Source organism: Temnothorax longispinosus, chromosome 10 (assembly GCF_030848805.1).
Source record: "Temnothorax longispinosus isolate EJ_2023e chromosome 10, Tlon_JGU_v1, whole genome shotgun sequence".
NCBI lineage: Eukaryota > Metazoa > Arthropoda > Insecta > Hymenoptera > Formicidae > Temnothorax > Temnothorax longispinosus.
In genome coordinates, this window is record NC_092367.1 from 4,305,300 (window position 1) to 4,322,006 (window position 16,707).

General features: G+C 42.4%; 2 protein-coding genes across 9 annotated transcripts in view; both read left to right on the forward strand.

Annotated features, from left to right (window-relative positions):
- Positions 1–3,821: 3,821 nt before the first annotated feature.
- Positions 3,822–7,542, forward strand: LOC139820445 (uncharacterized). Of its 2 annotated transcripts, none has more exons than XM_071790729.1 (5): positions 3,822–3,951; positions 4,056–4,232; positions 5,128–6,250; positions 6,333–6,996; positions 7,066–7,542. In XM_071790729.1, exons 4-5 carry the CDS (start codon positions 6,397–6,399, stop codon positions 7,201–7,203), a joined length of 738 nt encoding a protein of 245 aa, XP_071646830.1. In that variant the 5' UTR covers positions 3,822–3,951; positions 4,056–4,232; positions 5,128–6,250; positions 6,333–6,396; the 3' UTR covers positions 7,204–7,542. The 2 variants fall into 2 exon arrangements, with proteins under 2 accessions (XP_071646830.1, XP_071646831.1); XM_071790730.1 differs by having other exon boundaries at positions 3,830–3,897.
- Positions 7,543–8,456: 914 nt separating this feature from the next.
- LOC139820439 (serine/threonine-protein phosphatase 2B catalytic subunit 2) overlaps positions 8,457–16,707 on the forward strand; it is an 83,245-nt gene continuing 74,994 nt past the window's right edge. For all 7 annotated transcript variants that reach the window (XM_071790712.1, XM_071790713.1, XM_071790714.1 and 4 more), the window contains exons 1-2: positions 8,457–9,714; positions 11,150–11,353. In XM_071790712.1, coding sequence (XP_071646813.1) covers positions 8,472–9,714; positions 11,150–11,353 — 1,447 coding nt within the window. In that variant the 5' untranslated portion in view covers positions 8,457–8,471. The remainder of the gene's footprint in view (positions 9,715–11,149; positions 11,354–16,707) is intronic.

Genomic DNA, 16,707 nt, shown 5'->3' on the forward strand with positions numbered 1-16,707 from the left:
AGAAAAAAAAAAAGGAAGGAAGAGAATTAGGATCGGGACAAGTAAATTGGCTGAACCAGGAACGTCTAGCCAGCGGGCGAAGTGTCTAACATCTCGCGATACATTTCCGCCGAGTCCGTCTTCGTCTGTCTGTTTCTTGTCAATGGCTCAGGGGCGCAGGTGCGCCGCTTAAAACTGTGGAGTCCCCGCGGCAGTAGCGAAGGTAAACTTTATCCAGTGCTCGCCATCGTATATCCGTTTTGTCGTAGAGCGAGCAAGATGAGAAGTGTGAGACAGAGAGAGAGAGAGAGAGAGAGTAAGAGAAAAGGGAGGGAGGGAGAGGAAGAGAGAGTGTGAGAGAGAGAGAGAAAATAGGAGGGAGGGAGAGGGATAGGCTACATGGCAAAGCATAGCGCAGCATAGGCAGCTATCGTGAGGTACGCGGATCAATATTCCGTCCGGTCCATCCTCTGACCCCATATATATCTTCTCTCTTTTCCTCTTACTTGCGTATCCCACCTACCGTCGTCGTCGCTACTGCCTCGTCTTTCTTTGCCTTTCTCGTTATACACCACCCCCGCGCACGTCCTTCCTCGCCACGTCGCTTTCTTCGCTTTTCAGTGCCGCGCCACTCCACCTCAAATCCATGGCCCTCCAGGCGCCGCTGCATTACGGCCGCTAAAGCGACCGTCGGTATCTGCCCTTCTTCCCTTTCTCCCGTGTATTTGGCCAGAAACGTGGCCTCGTGAACTTGGTTAATTTTTGCGGCTTTTGAAGCCTTTCTCGGTAATCTGGCACTTATTCTAATGACAAAAACGTATTGTTCGTTCATCGACGATTAACTATCACTAAGATCTCAAAGAAACGAGAAGAATACGCAGCTTATGATATATACAAATTAACTGTATCGCGCTCCATTTTCGCGCTTCTATTTAGAGGAAATTTACTTTGTGAGTAACAGTTCCAGTACTTCTCAGCCGGCAATTGTCCGCACAAATTAAATATTCTTTCGTAGAGATAATGCTCGGAGAGATTGCGATAAATTGTGATTACCGGCGACTACAAATGTCAAAGGTTATTTATAAATCGTAGATGGTCCGTGTTTCATGCAACTGCAAAGAAGCTCTTGTTTTAAAAGAGCATCAAGAGTTGTGACTTCGCTTTTACACGCTGCGCAGCCAGTTATGTCACCTCGGCGACCTATATATTCCCTCTGTCTTAATTTATCGCGTCTCTACTTCTCATTTATTATTTCATTTCCGCTTTCCCTTGTGTCACTTTCTTTCCAAAGAAGAAACGATGCGGCGCTATCGTCCCTCTGGCTTATTGACCATCGAGTCTACACGAAGTCTCGATTACCAAACGGTATTAAGGTACGTGTTGCTTCGCTTCGACAAAGTGCCCCCTTTCACTCTTCCTATTCGCCTTATTTTTTTATTATTTTTTCGATTTTCTATCCAGACGTACACGTGTAGTTTGCAAGTCAACCCGTCAAAATCATTATTTATACTTTGTACTTTGCATTCATTTAAATCAGCATTTTTTAACGGCTGCATTTTATATAAACACATATATATTTACGTATGTGCACATTTTTCTCGCACCCGCGGTAATTTTTTTTTCCTCCGCTTCGCTGTCTTCGTGTCGGTTCGCGAATGGCCGCTTATCCATTCACGTCCATCGAGTCACCGTCAGCCCGCTACTTTCCTTTCGACGTATGCCTGGAAATGGCAGCTGTCGCATCCGCTGTCAATTATCGTGTCGCGGATTCTAAAAGGTTGGCTTTACAACCACATCGATTCCGGTTCGACATTGATCGCCGCGCATCTATAGACTCCTTTTCTCGTTTCGTCTTTCCTCGTGATCGGATTTGTAATAATAGAAATGAGATTACACCAAGTTTATTAACAAGGGGGAAAAAATTGACAGGATTCTCGGAGCTCGGAGATTATTAATGACTTACGCTCCTTTACGCAAATGCGTTTTTGATATTACTTTCAAGTTTGATGATATTTTCATCCTGAATTTTCCAATAGAATGAAGATATGATTATGATATTGTAAATTTCTTAATCTAATTTTTTTCGAAAAAAAAAAATACCGATGAGGTTCGTCAATCAAATTAAATCCGATCTGATATTAGAAGAAAGAGTTAGACATTCGCGCTCGTAATAGTACCTATGATGTCTTCGATCATTTAATATTCGGTGCCCGAATGTAAGTTTATCGAGTTATATCCCAAGTAGGTCGCGGAACTGGTTTTGGCATTCTCGGTTATTTAACAAGCCGCTATCGATTATAATAAAGGGATCTTGCGTAAACGACGAGTTGTGAAAAAAAAAGAAAAAAACTTTTTTTTACCCACAATCATTAAGAATACCGAATTCTGTGATATGTTCGAATGTGTCAGTTTTTATCATTGCAAATCAAACATAACGAAGCAATTATTATCAGCGATATTTGAATACTGTTCGACGTTATTGCATTGAAGTTTGCGCCTCAAATATAACCAAATGACGTACGTATCCGTGGCGTAAACACGGAACGTAGAAAGGACTCTTCACCGTGTTTACATTAGGCGCTATTCTGGACAAAATCAAATTGCCAATCACGCGGGCGACAGGGCCGATAGTGTATGGAAAATTCAGGGCGAACAGTTCTCACATTGTCATCGGAAACGTCGCGCGGGGAGTATCTATCGTCTCGTGATTGGTAGATTTCAATCTGCGAAGATTGCTTGCTGTAATTGGTAGATTCATCCTCGTTTGCATCCAACTCATGGGAATCTAATAATTACAGCTTGCGCGTGAATCAGGTCTTAATGCGAAGACTCTTTCGCTCAATCTTTATGAACTCTACACTACCTACAATCTAATTGCTTTTATAATTCATCTAATTTTTTTAATTGCTTTTATCCTTCAAAACTAGAGATACGAAGTATACTTTTCACATATCTTTGCGATCAAAGTTGCAAAACCGTGAAAAAGTTGCGCAGCCATTCTTCGGAAGTAGAGCAAGGAACTTCGTGCCTGCGAGAGATCCTGCTTATTTTTTCATTTAATAGATATTCACTTTGGAGAGGAAGAATATTTCTTTTCTAAAGCGGATTTTTATCAATAATTTAGATGCGCAAGAATTATTGCAGTCATTTTCGATGTAACGCGGAATGACAATAAACATCGGGCTAATCGTGCGTTGTTCACGACCTAATGAGATTCTGAAAGGATTACGCGTCATCGGTCGACGGGTTACGCTCAACACTCGTTCTCATCAAACGAGCTTTGGTATTCCACTTTGCGGAAATTCTACGTAAACTGTTTGCGCGCTGCGTTTCGATCTGACGAGAGAAAACAAGGTGCTCTAGTAATTTCCTCCTCCAATTTTGCGTTCAATTAAAAATTTAAACGCACGAATGTGTATCAATTGCCCGTTATTCGCGATATTTTTTCTGAATACATCGAAATACTTGGCGGTTTGGATAGGAATGTTATATGCAAAACAGTCATTAATTGGAAGTTCTCTCCTCGAGCGTAGTAATTCTCCGTTAATTTACAAAATGGCAGAAAGCTTTCATATTTTCATTTCGCTCCGAATGTTTGCGCAAATGGTCGACGCTATCATTTTATACCATTTTGCATTGACGGCAAATTGCTTGTTAGAGGCTTATAGTTGTCATACAACAGTCGAGTTTATAATTACGACAATAACATCGAATGTAATTACTCAGCCGTAAGTAATATATCGTTCACGGTACATTCGAAATATTCGCGCAAATAAACATAACCGTTTCGCCGTTTCCTGTTTTGTTTGCATGAGAGACGCAGTTTCCCTTCTTCTCTATCACTCTGTGTCAGACATGGCACAAGGCAACCACACCTGACTCACTCTCTCTCGAATCGTGAAAATTATTACATCTTTGGTGAGGCTAATCGACATTAAAAATATATTCAGCACGATTATTTATCAAAAAGAAGTAAGCAATCGAATATTTCTCTTATTTCTGAGAAAACGATGGTAAATAACGTGCAAATGCGATGTTTTGATTTTTACATTGTGGATCTTATTGTTATTTTGCAGTGAAACGAGAAAAGAATTATTGCCGTCTTCGAGAATACGAGTAACGAAAAGCTAAATAATAATGAAAAGCTTCTTTTACATGATGATATTGATTGTAATATCGCCGTACGAAACATATGGGATTAAAGATTATCGAGCAATTGCTTAAATAGCAATGATGAACGCAGCAACTTTTAGGTGAGAGACTTTCTTCGACCACGTGGCACAGATATAGTCGCGCATATGTGAAACAATGCACTGAAGTCGATTATGTTCTCACTTTAATATCCAGTATCAAGACTAGTACTATGGAGCGCGTTGTTATACGATATTAAAGCAGTTCGCGGCGACATTATTTGGGAGGGAGAACTCGAGTAATTTAGGGCACGTAATTAATATCCTTGCGGCCGTACGTCCATACGTCTCGCCCACGTTGATCGCTATCCTCCCGCAGATACGCGACGTAAAAGCATCGTCCGTTATACGTAGATACGTATATACATTGGTATAAGACTTGATTGAACGTTTCCCCACAGTTTTCGCGGCGACCGAGTTACGAGGTATCGACTTTCGGAACTATCGGTTACCCGAGCTTTTCCCTAGATTGAATATTCAAATTAGTTGTTGTGTTCGAACCGCGAGGAATATATCGCTCTTCCGCTTAATTTCGAGCGTAATGCCGCCGATACCGTGGGGGAGATCAAAGGTCTCGAAAAAGTGGTTACCGCTTTACGGTGTAGAATTTCTTGCTTTGCCCTCCAATCTCGCAATGTACTTATACTTCTTCCTCGGTGCAGCTCCGCATCCGCTTACATCCCGCTGGAATCGCGCAACCGCGTGCAGCCGATAAACTTTGCGGTGAAACGTTAAGACGAGTTAAGGAAAACGCTTTGCATCCTATCTGAATAGATAAGCTTTTGAAACGCAATTACTCTCTTTATTCTTCGAGACGATCTTACAAAAAAAGACCTCTCCAGTTGTAGAAAATTCTAAATTCAGCGACAAACACGTTTACAGTAGACAATAAAAAAAAAATTATTATTTGATACGGTGAATACTATATCGAGAGAATAAATTATCTTTAACGTTACAGTGGACTTTAAAACTGGAAGCATCACACAATAACACCGGTGAATCAGTTATTCAAATATACAGGCGGTTCATCAATATTGAGGAAGCAAATGGAACTTAGCTGCTTCCGAGATGGATTGCGCTCGCAAGAATTTTATTTTCTATCGCGCCATCAGTTTTCGCTGGGTGCACACAACGAGGACTGTATGACGAGTGTGTTTATAGCGAGAAAGAACTGAGCTTTTTATTCACGCACGAATACCGAGAATAGATCAAAGGATCGAGATGTTACGGAAAATAGACATTCAAATAAAGGAATTGGATTGAATAATCGAACTTCTCTATTCAATGCTTGGCGATTCTTAGATCTTTTGATCAATTTTTAGATTGTATTCTGACGAATGTCTGGTTGCAAAGTCTCCAAGTTGTGAAATTTATCGTAGGTTTTTTTTAACTAACTCCTTACTACTTTAAAATACCGGTTACAAAGGACAAATTATTTTTATTACATCTTGTGAAAGCATGTATTGCTTTATTTTAATATATATAATCCAGTATGATTCGTACGGCAATTTAATCGTGTTGTATAATTCATTTTTATCCATCTTATGTCTTTTCTTATGCGTTTCTTATTTTATATTAACATTATTGTGATGCCACTTTTCGTATCAAACGCGAAGATGTCAGTTGTCTTATTTTAAGAGCACGAAATACATAAGAAAATTGAACAATAAACAAAGTAAACAATTCGTCCAATTACAGCCGAGCATTTTTTTTCGATTTAATCTTTATATTTCTTGAGAATTTTTTTAGTTGTCCCATTTATTGCTTCAATTTTTTCATGTGTCTCCGGTCTAATGAAACAGCGAGACCGAAAACTTACGAAAGAATTTAAGTAATAAACAGTTAGGGAATCGACCAATCGCGATCATTTTCGAGAACGGTAGGTCAAACCAGATGGCAATAGGTAAATCTGGTATATCTTCTTTATTTAGTTGGTACACGACATCTTTGCTCTTTAGCAATACTGTTGTAACTATAAATACCGCATAAGGACATTTATGTAGTATTCAAGTTTTATAAAACGAAGAGTAAGTTTGGAAACTGTTAACGTTGAAGTTGGTTCGTCTATAATACGATTTAAGGTGAGCCAAACAGATATTACTTACCGTCTCCATATAATACATTCGATCAACATGATTAATAAAAATGTGGTATTTGACCCAGGATTACGTTGATCAAATCTTGAGATCTTTGAAAAATACTTTCATCGTACAATTTTTCGTTCGCAATGGATGACTATCATCGTCCGGCGACTAATCATTTTTTGGAATCCAACTCGTCTTGTGCGGCACTGACAGCTTCGGAGGCGGTATTCATGTACGAGAATTCGAGCAATGACATACTCGAATGTGAAACGGAGAATGAAGAGAACGAGAACGAACAGCCGCAGGATAACGACTCGCAAACGTCCACTCCGTCGTGCGTTTCAAAAATGGATTATACACTGCCGAAATATCGCAATAACGTAAGTCCCGCGATCGACAAGATTGTGCGAATGATGAACATGCCGAGCTTGATAACCTCTCAGGACTCGTCCAGCGGCTTGCCGATGAATTGCATTTCCTCGCCCGGTTATTGTTGCGACGGTAACGAGAATTTCGCAGCTCCTGTCATGGCTAAAGAACATTTGGATATATGCTTCTCGAGTCCGAAACCGTTTGTCAGTGCTTATAAAAGAGGCAGCGCGGAGGATCGCGAAGATCCGCAATCGAGGACGATGAAAGAGATCGAGCCCTCGTTGTGTCAGATCGGGCAAGAATCTATGTCGGGTTGGCAAGAAATCGCCGATCCGGATGGCGAGCCAATCGTGGATTCTTCACGTTACGAGGTAAAAAAGATGCCGTCATTAATTATAATCGAAAAAGAAATCAAATGACAAAATAATAAATATGTATAGGATAAGATCTACGTGTCCGAGGTGCACTTCTTACTGATGGTCTCCAATAGGAATCGAAGGGCTACTTTATCTGAAGAATCACGAAGGGATTCCAAAGATAGCGCTTTTAGTGAATTTATGGGATCCGATGAAGAGTAACCGGAGATTTGTCATTGATACACGTGAAACGAGGAATAATGAATCAGCGAAAATCACGAAAATTGCGACTGGCAAATAGCGGACGTCGTTATCTCTCATTTTCTTTTGTGAATTTAATTTTTAATTTTGAAAAATGTGTGTTTGATACATAATTATTATAATAATGAATCAATTACTTTTAATCAATCAGATCATTTGATATTAGAGCGCTGCATGTTGGAATATTAATTGTTCAGTTTGAAATAATGTTAAGTTTCTTATCATATAACGCGTTATATCATCAAATTTTATTAAATCTAATAATCGCACAATTAAAGGCCAGATTTTTAGCCAAATGTATAGAAGATGATGTTTTACAGTAATAAATTGATAATATTAAATTTACGAATTTTCTTAATATATTCTAATAACGTTATTTCTTTCAAAAATTGATGTTTGAAGAGATATCTTAATATTAAATCATATTAACATTTTAAGATTCTTGTTTTCTATCTATGATTCGTAAATTAATATCTATTATTTGATGTTAGAATTCCATTTATTTATCATGCATATTCGACATTAACATCTATTATAAATAGTTAAAATGCTTGGGAGCGTTTTAATTATTGAAATTTTATAACCGATATTCTATTAACATTTTATATATTTTGTTTGTTGATTCTAAAACACATAACTGAAATAAGGAAAAGCTTAATGAAATTAGTAAAATAATTTTAAACCTTTGCTTAATATTCCCACTTACACAACGTTATAATTCATATCCGTTTTGAATTTTCGTTGCTTGTGACTTTATTTATGTTAGCATTCTGTTGTTTGCTAATGTCGCGGCGTTTTTATGGGCGATGGCAACGACGCTCTTTGCTAAGTCGGTACCGAGCCACCGAGCGATAAGGACGCACTGAGGAGACAATAATCTTGTAGTTCTCTCTAAATCAAGTAGTACTTTCGCAGTGGAATCTATTCGTACTCCGCGTTTCTATACTACCGCGCAAATTTGACGTAGTTAAACTACAACAGACGCGAAAATCCAACACAAGTTACCTATCAATAATCTTTTTTCGAAAGAATATATATGAACCTTGCTCGACGGATTTTCGCGTTCAATATCAAGATAACTGACAAGAAAGACAGTCGCGTTTTGTGTCGAGGCGCGTTTCGGGCGCTTCAGGATATGTCGCCATCTCCTGGCACAAGCGGGCATATCGATTGTATCGATTATGCTGTCCAATTAGGTGGATTTCTGCAATTTCAATGTCGCAACGCGAATGGCCAGCAAGCTCAGCTTTTCGTTCGAGAATCGATTTCTACCAACGCGATACGCGTCTGACAAGAGCTTTCGCTCAGTGTTCAACATGATGTCCGACGAAGAGCAGGATATTCGTATACCATATTCGTCTCCTGAGAACGCGTCTTTCACTACCGCGAGCGATTCTTTGCTGAACACGTGCCTGACGCCGAGTGAATGTAGCGACATTGTTCAGCAGGAAGCTGAAAAGACGTGCTACTTCACGCCGTCATCCGGATCCAAGAGGTTCCTACAGTGGAGACAGATGGACCATCGTTCTCCGAGGGATTCTCCGTTCCGCACGGCCGTGCTGAAAACGATGTTGGCCAACGAGAGCACGCCGAGAACGTCAACGTGCGACGAATCGTTGGTCAGGCAAATAGACATGCTCAACTTGTCCTCGCCGGGATCTCCACGCGCGTCTGCGACGCCTACGAAGGCGGACACGACCCTGACGAACCTGGAAAGCATCCCTGAGAGAAGAGAAGACATCCGCGAAGATCCGCCAGCGCGATTTTCGCCCACGAAATACACGAGGACGGATGCGGAGAAACCGCGGATTGTCGACCGCGACGAAATCTCGGCGAAGGACAAGACGAAGGACGAGTTGACATCCGATTACTCGACCATGGAGTCGAACAACGTCGACTCGGACAACGACGGTTCGTCGTCGAAGGTGACGTCCGACAGTTCGATCGATCAGCTTCCGCCGCGAGAGACGAAACAAAGCGACCGCCCGTGCCGAGAGAACGCGATCGTCGGTTTCGCAGAACCGACGACAAAGGGAGCTCATAATCCTATGAATGCGAAATCGACTCGCATAGCCGATCACTCGGCGACCTCGTCCGGCAAGCCGAGCGTTATTGGGGACGGCGAGGTGTTCGAAAAGGACACGTTCGACGATCTATACAGCCGTAACGTCGAATTGGCGCAGAATTACGTAGAGCAAATGATGGCCAAGGAGCAGGAAGGCGGTTGCTTTCTGAGTAATTTATCAAGAAAGATCGTAAACATATCGGCGCTGTGCCGATCGCCTCAACGGTCGAAAAAATCGAAGGAGAGGAATCAGGGCCGCGCGGACGTGAGAGCAAGTTCGCCGGTGCAAGAAAGTGCGATAATGTCAACGGACGTCCTAGAACAGAGAAGCCCGATCCTTAAACTGCGCTTCGTGACGTCCAGGAAAAAGAGACAGGTCCAGATACCTCCTGATAGACTCAGATCAGGTAACGCGTTTCACCTTGGCGGGAAATGGTCGATCGATGATCGTGGCGTGCCGCGTAGCAATAACAACGATTCCAACCTTGAGTGCCATACGTTTTTGCATCGGCCCGACCGACCGACGTCGCGAGATATTGTCCGCGGCGGTACCCCCGTTGTCGCCCACCTGTTACCTATTCTCTCGTAAATCGTTATATCGATTCGCGCGCGAATTGAAATATCTAAATTTTTATTTATCACGCGGTTGTTTTAACACGAGCTGACATAGATGAGGTAAGGTACGTTCAAAATAACAGAGAAAAAAAAATAAAGAGAAAGAAAAACGGTGAGGCGAAATGGTAATTTGTAATCGACTTTAGCGAGCGGTTACACCAAAGACATGACTCGAAGTATTTCGCGATTAAAACTTCGTTCAGACGTAATATAATTGTTTTTTAACTCTTTTACATCCCGCGAGGCAGTTCGGGATGGACGGAAAATCTGATTTTTTTCACGTCTATTGTTTTCTCAGCTGCTCCTTCTCTATATACCTCGCCTGCGCAGTGTGTATGCGCGATAGGCACGATTAATTAATGATTTTACGTTGCGTAATTGTCTTGAACATCATAAACGAATGGTAAACGCATTGCGCAATCATCATCTCGTATAATTACTCGAGATTAAATGCACGAATATATTTTTATCGTATCTCTGGCTCGCTGGATTGCACTCGTGCTTTTCCGCGACATATCGCGAAAACGCGAGTGGAAAGTGGAGCAAATGGAGCATGCACCAGAGAACGTATTTCACACCGCCACGCAGCGAGAAAATGAAAATGCGCGATTCTGGTCCGCTGCGTAATTCTTGGCGAATGCCAGGGCCGCGATTTAGCGAGCACGGGAAGACTCGAGACTGTAAATCACGGGTACCTGCGCGGGCACGAAACACGAAGGAAAAACATGAAGGAGATTATGCGTCTTAGCGTTTGCTCCTTCGTGTAACGTGTACATACTCATTAATTCTTACGAAGAGGGGAGTATATAGCGCTTCGTTTTGCGCGCAAAGTCGTTCGATCAATATTTAGGCACGGTGTGTCGCGCCGATTTATCCGACGAATCGCTTTGTAGCGCCGCTTGTATCTCGTAAAAAAGGACACTTAATTGTCACGTGGGATTACGGCGAGCGGCTCCGCTGTAATTAATGCCATTACCATGCAAGATCGGGAGATAATCTGCTGCTCTTATGCAAAGGCTTACGCGACAAAGAGAAATTCACAAAGTGCTTTAAAAAAACACTTTTCAAGCGATATCGCGTAATATTACGCGAGACTCGATACATTTAACAATTTTTTTATTAAAAAGAAAAACAGTATTGTATAGCTTCAGGATATTTTGCTTATTTGTATATTTACATTTTTATGTATACATCCTTCTTATCATAGACCGTTCCTTTTGTCAACAGATGTCCCGTTTCCACCGTCGCACAAAATGACAGTGGCAGAAGTCTTCGACGAACGAACAGGATCTCCACGGCCGGAGGTCCTGAAGCAACACTTTATCCTCGAAGGTAGGATCGACGAGGCCGCGGCTCTTCGTATAATTAACGATGGAGCCGCCCTTCTACGCTCGGAGAAGACTATGATAGACATCGAGGCTCCGGTCACCGGTGAGTCAATTAGTTTTTGTTAAATCTTGTTTTCGATTCCGGTCAAGCTGGTTGTCGACGACTCGCGCTGGGAAAGCACGATCTCGGCGATATGCGTGTTCGACTGTCGTCGAGCGAGGCTGCCCTGATTAATTGGATGTAAGATATGCGCGCTTTAATTGAAATCGAAAATTCGGTCCGCCGCCCGGTTCCCGGCCGTTCCTTAATCAATTATCCTTGAATTAAGTTCGTCGCGACGGCCTCCTTTGTGGCGTCCGCTGATTGTTCCAGAAGCGCGGAATAGGAGAACGTAATAAATCCCACCCTCGCTCGGCTACATCGGATCGATTCGGTCCTATTTCCTTCTACGCCCCCTTTTACGGCCTCTTCGACCACTCGCTTATTTTTTTACGCACATACCATTTACAGTTATTACTTTCCGCATCACTGCGATACAAGTTTCATTAGTGGGATTAATGGGCCATGCGCGTTTGTGTTACTTTTTTCGAATAATTTCGTTGGTTCATTACGATGTCGTCTTTAAAATGTCTGGTGTGAAAAGTACTGGTGTTCGATCCGACAGAGAGAAGTTTCGCATAAAATAATATTTTCCACGACGTCTGATTTGCTTTTAATTGACGGGATAATTGTCTCATTACGTTGGAATCCCGATAACCGATCGGAGGGCTGTGAAGTATCGGCTCACTTCCTGATCGTTATGAACGTCTTCAATAACGGAGAGATAATTAAATTACAATTAATAACTTAATAGCAATTAATTAATAAGTAAATACAAATATAAAAGAATTAAATAAGTGATAATTAATTAGAGAGATAATTAAATTAATAAATTAATAACAATTCATTAATTAATTAATACAAATAAAAGAGACAAATAAATAACAGTTAATTAAGACTACAGAAACAGCATCGATTTTATTTATTTATTTCGTTTATTTGAGAATACATTTCTTCCGCGGCGAGTATATAACCTTCGATAACATCTATCAAATCAATGTGTCGCGTGCACACGCGCTCGTGGCAGCCGCACCATGCTGCCGCAGCATATTTTTCGCGCATATGCTCGTCGCAACGCGGAATCGATGGTCAGCGAATCGGCCTTAAATTTATTTCACGTCGATCGTGGCGGCCGGTGGAATCGGTCATCCCTCTATCTGTTCGTTTCGCACGCTTTTTCGCTTCCTTCGGTGCCTGCCGCGCCATTCGTCGTTCGCGCGTCTCATGCATCCTCCCGCGGCATAATTCATCTTTCTACTCCGATCCTGCACAGCCACTCCACCCCGCCGCGCCGCGCCGTCTTGCCACTCGTGCCCGCGATGCGGATTCGCATTCGACGACCAGACGCCTGGCGCACCGCAATTTCTCTCTGTCGATCCGTGCTCTTCTTTTTCTCCCCCTTTACACTCTCGTGTGCGACACATGTGCCAAAAGTGAGTCGGAGAAGCGGCTTACGGTATCGACAATTATCTACGAACCAGCGACGAACGGGGAGAGGTATCTATTAGGCACATACTCAGGTCGCTTCGAATTCCCTCGACAATTTCTCGGAATTTATGAAAACTTGGCCGAGAGAGGAGAGGTACGGGTCGACGCGACGTTTTTCGGTCTGCGAAATTCCGCCTGCCTCGAGCTTCGTTAACTCGCTTGATGAACTGCGGCGTATACTGGAAAACGGAGGAGTTTAATCCACGGAGCGAGGAAAGAAAACGCGAAGCGCGCTGACCTGTCGGAAAATTAATTAACGCGTACCACGTGCCTTGCATGAAAGATTGATATGCATATTTCCGAAAGTATTTAACTAATGAAAAGAGACTGCTCTTAGAGTCTTTATCGTGTTATTTTAAGAAACAGAAGCGTAAAACTTTTGGGGAATTTTGATTGATACTTTCACGCGGTTTTTTTTCTCAATTTCTCCGCGAGTGCGCAATTAGTGGACGGATGATTTTTATTAAGTGCGACGCGTCTTGGATTGATGGCGAGGAGGATCAAATTGCGCTTGGATAATTGGGAGAAGGACGGGAGGCATGTTGGGGTCTTCTTTTGAACCGACCGGATTTCTTTTCGGTCGTACGGCTTCACCACCACGTGACCACGTTTCTTTGATCGACGTATAACCCTCGATTGTTCTCAATCACCGGGCGGCTAAATCCTCACACGAATAAGTTGTTCGCAGAGCGAAGTCAGTCAATCGGATGACGGCAATTTACGACCGCTTAGATCTCATTTACAGTGCGGCTATATATTATCATGTATCAAAAATGCGTTTTTTAATTTTTGATTTACTTAAGCGCCTTTGATGTTATTAATAAATTCAGCTCTTTCAAAATAGAGTCTAATTTTAATAGCGATGAGATAAATCACAATTGGAGTTAATACTTTAGCCTTATAATTAATAATAGCATTCTATCGGACCGTTAATTAATCAACGTCCAAGAATAATATCTTATATTTAAAATGTTGCAATCGCTTATTCTTTTTGTTTTAATTTTTCCTCATTTTCACTCATTACATGCTTCTAATTTAGGATTAAGATCAAATCGACCAATACGACCAATAACTAAATTACTGTAAAAATATATCTATCAGTTTTCTGGGCAATGAAAAGTAACATCTTATTAGGATTAAACTATTTTCTTCTCAAATCCAGAGAGGTAGTATGCATGCGTAATAAACCGAGATTAGAGCTAACCGGCGTTGTTAAAATTTCCCGTAAAAAATTCCTTTTTTCGGACGGTTCGCGGCCTCCGTAAACGAACTTCGCCGATATTCAAATTAATGATAATGAGTTGCTCGAATGTTAGCCGAATGGGATCTCCGACGGCGATTAGTGCGTTTCTTTGCGTCATGAAGAAACAGCCATTTCCACGTCCATAGAGCGAAGTGGCTCGTTTCAATTCTCGTGTCCGACTTTGCTCTCATCTCTCGCCAACGTTATATAAGCTGAGTGAGACAGCGTGTTACGATAATCGCTTCGACGTTGCATTAATATTCTTTCGCTTTTCTTCCCGCTTCTGCAAATTTTTTTTGCTCCAGAAACGACTTCTTTTGTTACGCGCGCTCGTAAAGCTTTACTGCTGTCCTCGCGCTCGCGCTTGTGCCTCTGCGAAATGGAAGAAGTAGAAAAAGAAATGAAAGAAGTAGTGATCGGATAGTTATCGTCAATCCTGGAAGTTAATGCTGATCATTAAGGATTAAGGAAAGAACGTAACAAAGAAAACAGGAAATATATACGATCACTGTAAAATGGCTTTCTTTTAACACAATTTAACGCGTTTAATTGAACGTAATTTAATGTTAATGTTTAATTTATATTTATATTGTTAAATGTGTGTGGGCAATGAATACGAGCCTTTCCAATCTTTCCCTACTCAAAATTTTGTATATATATTTTGACATTCTTTAAGACATTGTAGATAAATGCACAACGAACGAGATGTTTCAGATCGCCATAACTGTGCACCGCGCAATTTTGCAGCGAGCCCGATTTCAGTTTGCCCGAAACAATTTCTGTTTGTCCGCTAAGCGATCCGAGATCGGTCGGGTATCATTTTGCTTGAAGCTCCACTCGCGGCACTTAAATAAAGGTTTAATTTCGGACAACTCAAACATCGCCGAATCATTCGGTCGCCGCTCGTTTCGGCGCGATTGTAAATTTGCGCTCGATCAGAAATCTAATCCGCTCCGTTTCAGTCGATAGCGCGGTTTACAGCGATAGCTTCGATAGCGGTCATCCGGAAAGAAAATGAAACACTCGAGTCAAAGGTGCTTGTCGACATCGAGGGAATTAATTTGCGAATTTTTTTTCTTTTCTTTCTTCATTTTTCCACAACCTCGGACACGGAAAATCGAGACCGTGGCTCTCGAGACTCTTGAAGAGGAACACAGTTGTTATCTAACGACGCACTATCTTAATTGTCTTCCTGCCTTGTCGCGGCAAAATTGATACGCAGCCGGAAACATGGTTATGCGAGCGTCGTGTTGACCGAACTCGGGTACCGGGTACCGGGTGTGTGTGTAGGAACATAAATTATTCATACAAGTGCGAGCGTGGCGGGAGAGGAGGAGAAGAGAAGCGGCAAGTACAGGATGGGATACAGTGGCAATATTGTTCGGCCTCCATAAAGCATCCTAAAAAGCATTAAATTATCGTTTGTCGTCTGTCGGCGTTGCTACATTGATGTTGTCCGTCTAAATATTGAACTTTGTCGATAGCTAGCCGGGCGGGACGGGAAGCGGAGAAGTACACGATATAAATATATATTCAGTACGTCTGATCGCGCGTTGCTTTCAGTTGCATACAATTCAGTTGCGCCTCCGTATCGTTCTAATTGATAAAACACGAAACTTAAATACTACGATCGTATCGGTCTCGCTTGTGGCTTGAGACGTAAACATAAATTTCAAGCACGATGGAAACAGCTTCGCCAAATACCGTGACATTCGCATAAACATTTCGCCGGTCGGGAGCTACCGCCGAGTTTCTGAGTGGAAATGGAGTTTCCTTCGCAAAAATGCCCGTGCGCGCGTTCGCGGACCATTAAATTCGGTCTAAACGTACGGACGCACGGAACCCCCGGGGATAATTGCTTACACGTTGATTACACCCTTACACGGAACGGAACGGGCGTGGCGGGCGTTTGCGGGGGCGAAAAATCGAGCAGCTTTTACTTGCTGACGGGGCTCTATCCTCGCGTTCTTTTTGCGCCGGGCGATAATACTCCGGAGTTAATACGAAGGGCGAGAAAGCCTGTGGCGGTCGGATAAAAGCTTCTCGCGGTCTGACGTTTCAATAATGCGTTCGTCCTCTGGATGAGAGGATTTGCCGGACAGAGCCATTATATCAAGCGATGGCTCTCGACTCACCGTCGCGTCGCGAGTTTACGCAACAGCCTCGCGTCGACCGAGTTATGCCCGTATCACACTAGCGATTGGCGATTGCGTCTACGTTTGCGTTTACGTCTCTTGACCAATCAGAAAGTAGCTGCTGGCGATTGCGATTTGCGATTTCCGTTCTGATTGGTCAAAAGACGTAGACGCAAACGTAAACGCAATCGCCAATCGCCTAGTGTGATACGGGCATTAGACGACTCGTCGTCGTCCGCGTCGGATCGCGGCGCAAAGCGGTTAAAGCGCAATATGGCAAGAGTCTCCGGGACGGCAGCGGTGCGTTGCATAGCGATATATTATTTAGAAAACTCCCGATGGAACGTGGAGAACGCAAAGTTGCGGGACCACTCTCGGAGCATTAATTGAGAGAAAGAGATAGAATAGAGTGTGTGTGTGTGTTGGTGCATAGTACGTAGGCTTCTATGCTACGTCGACGCGATGAAACATTCGCGCACGAATGTTCTCGT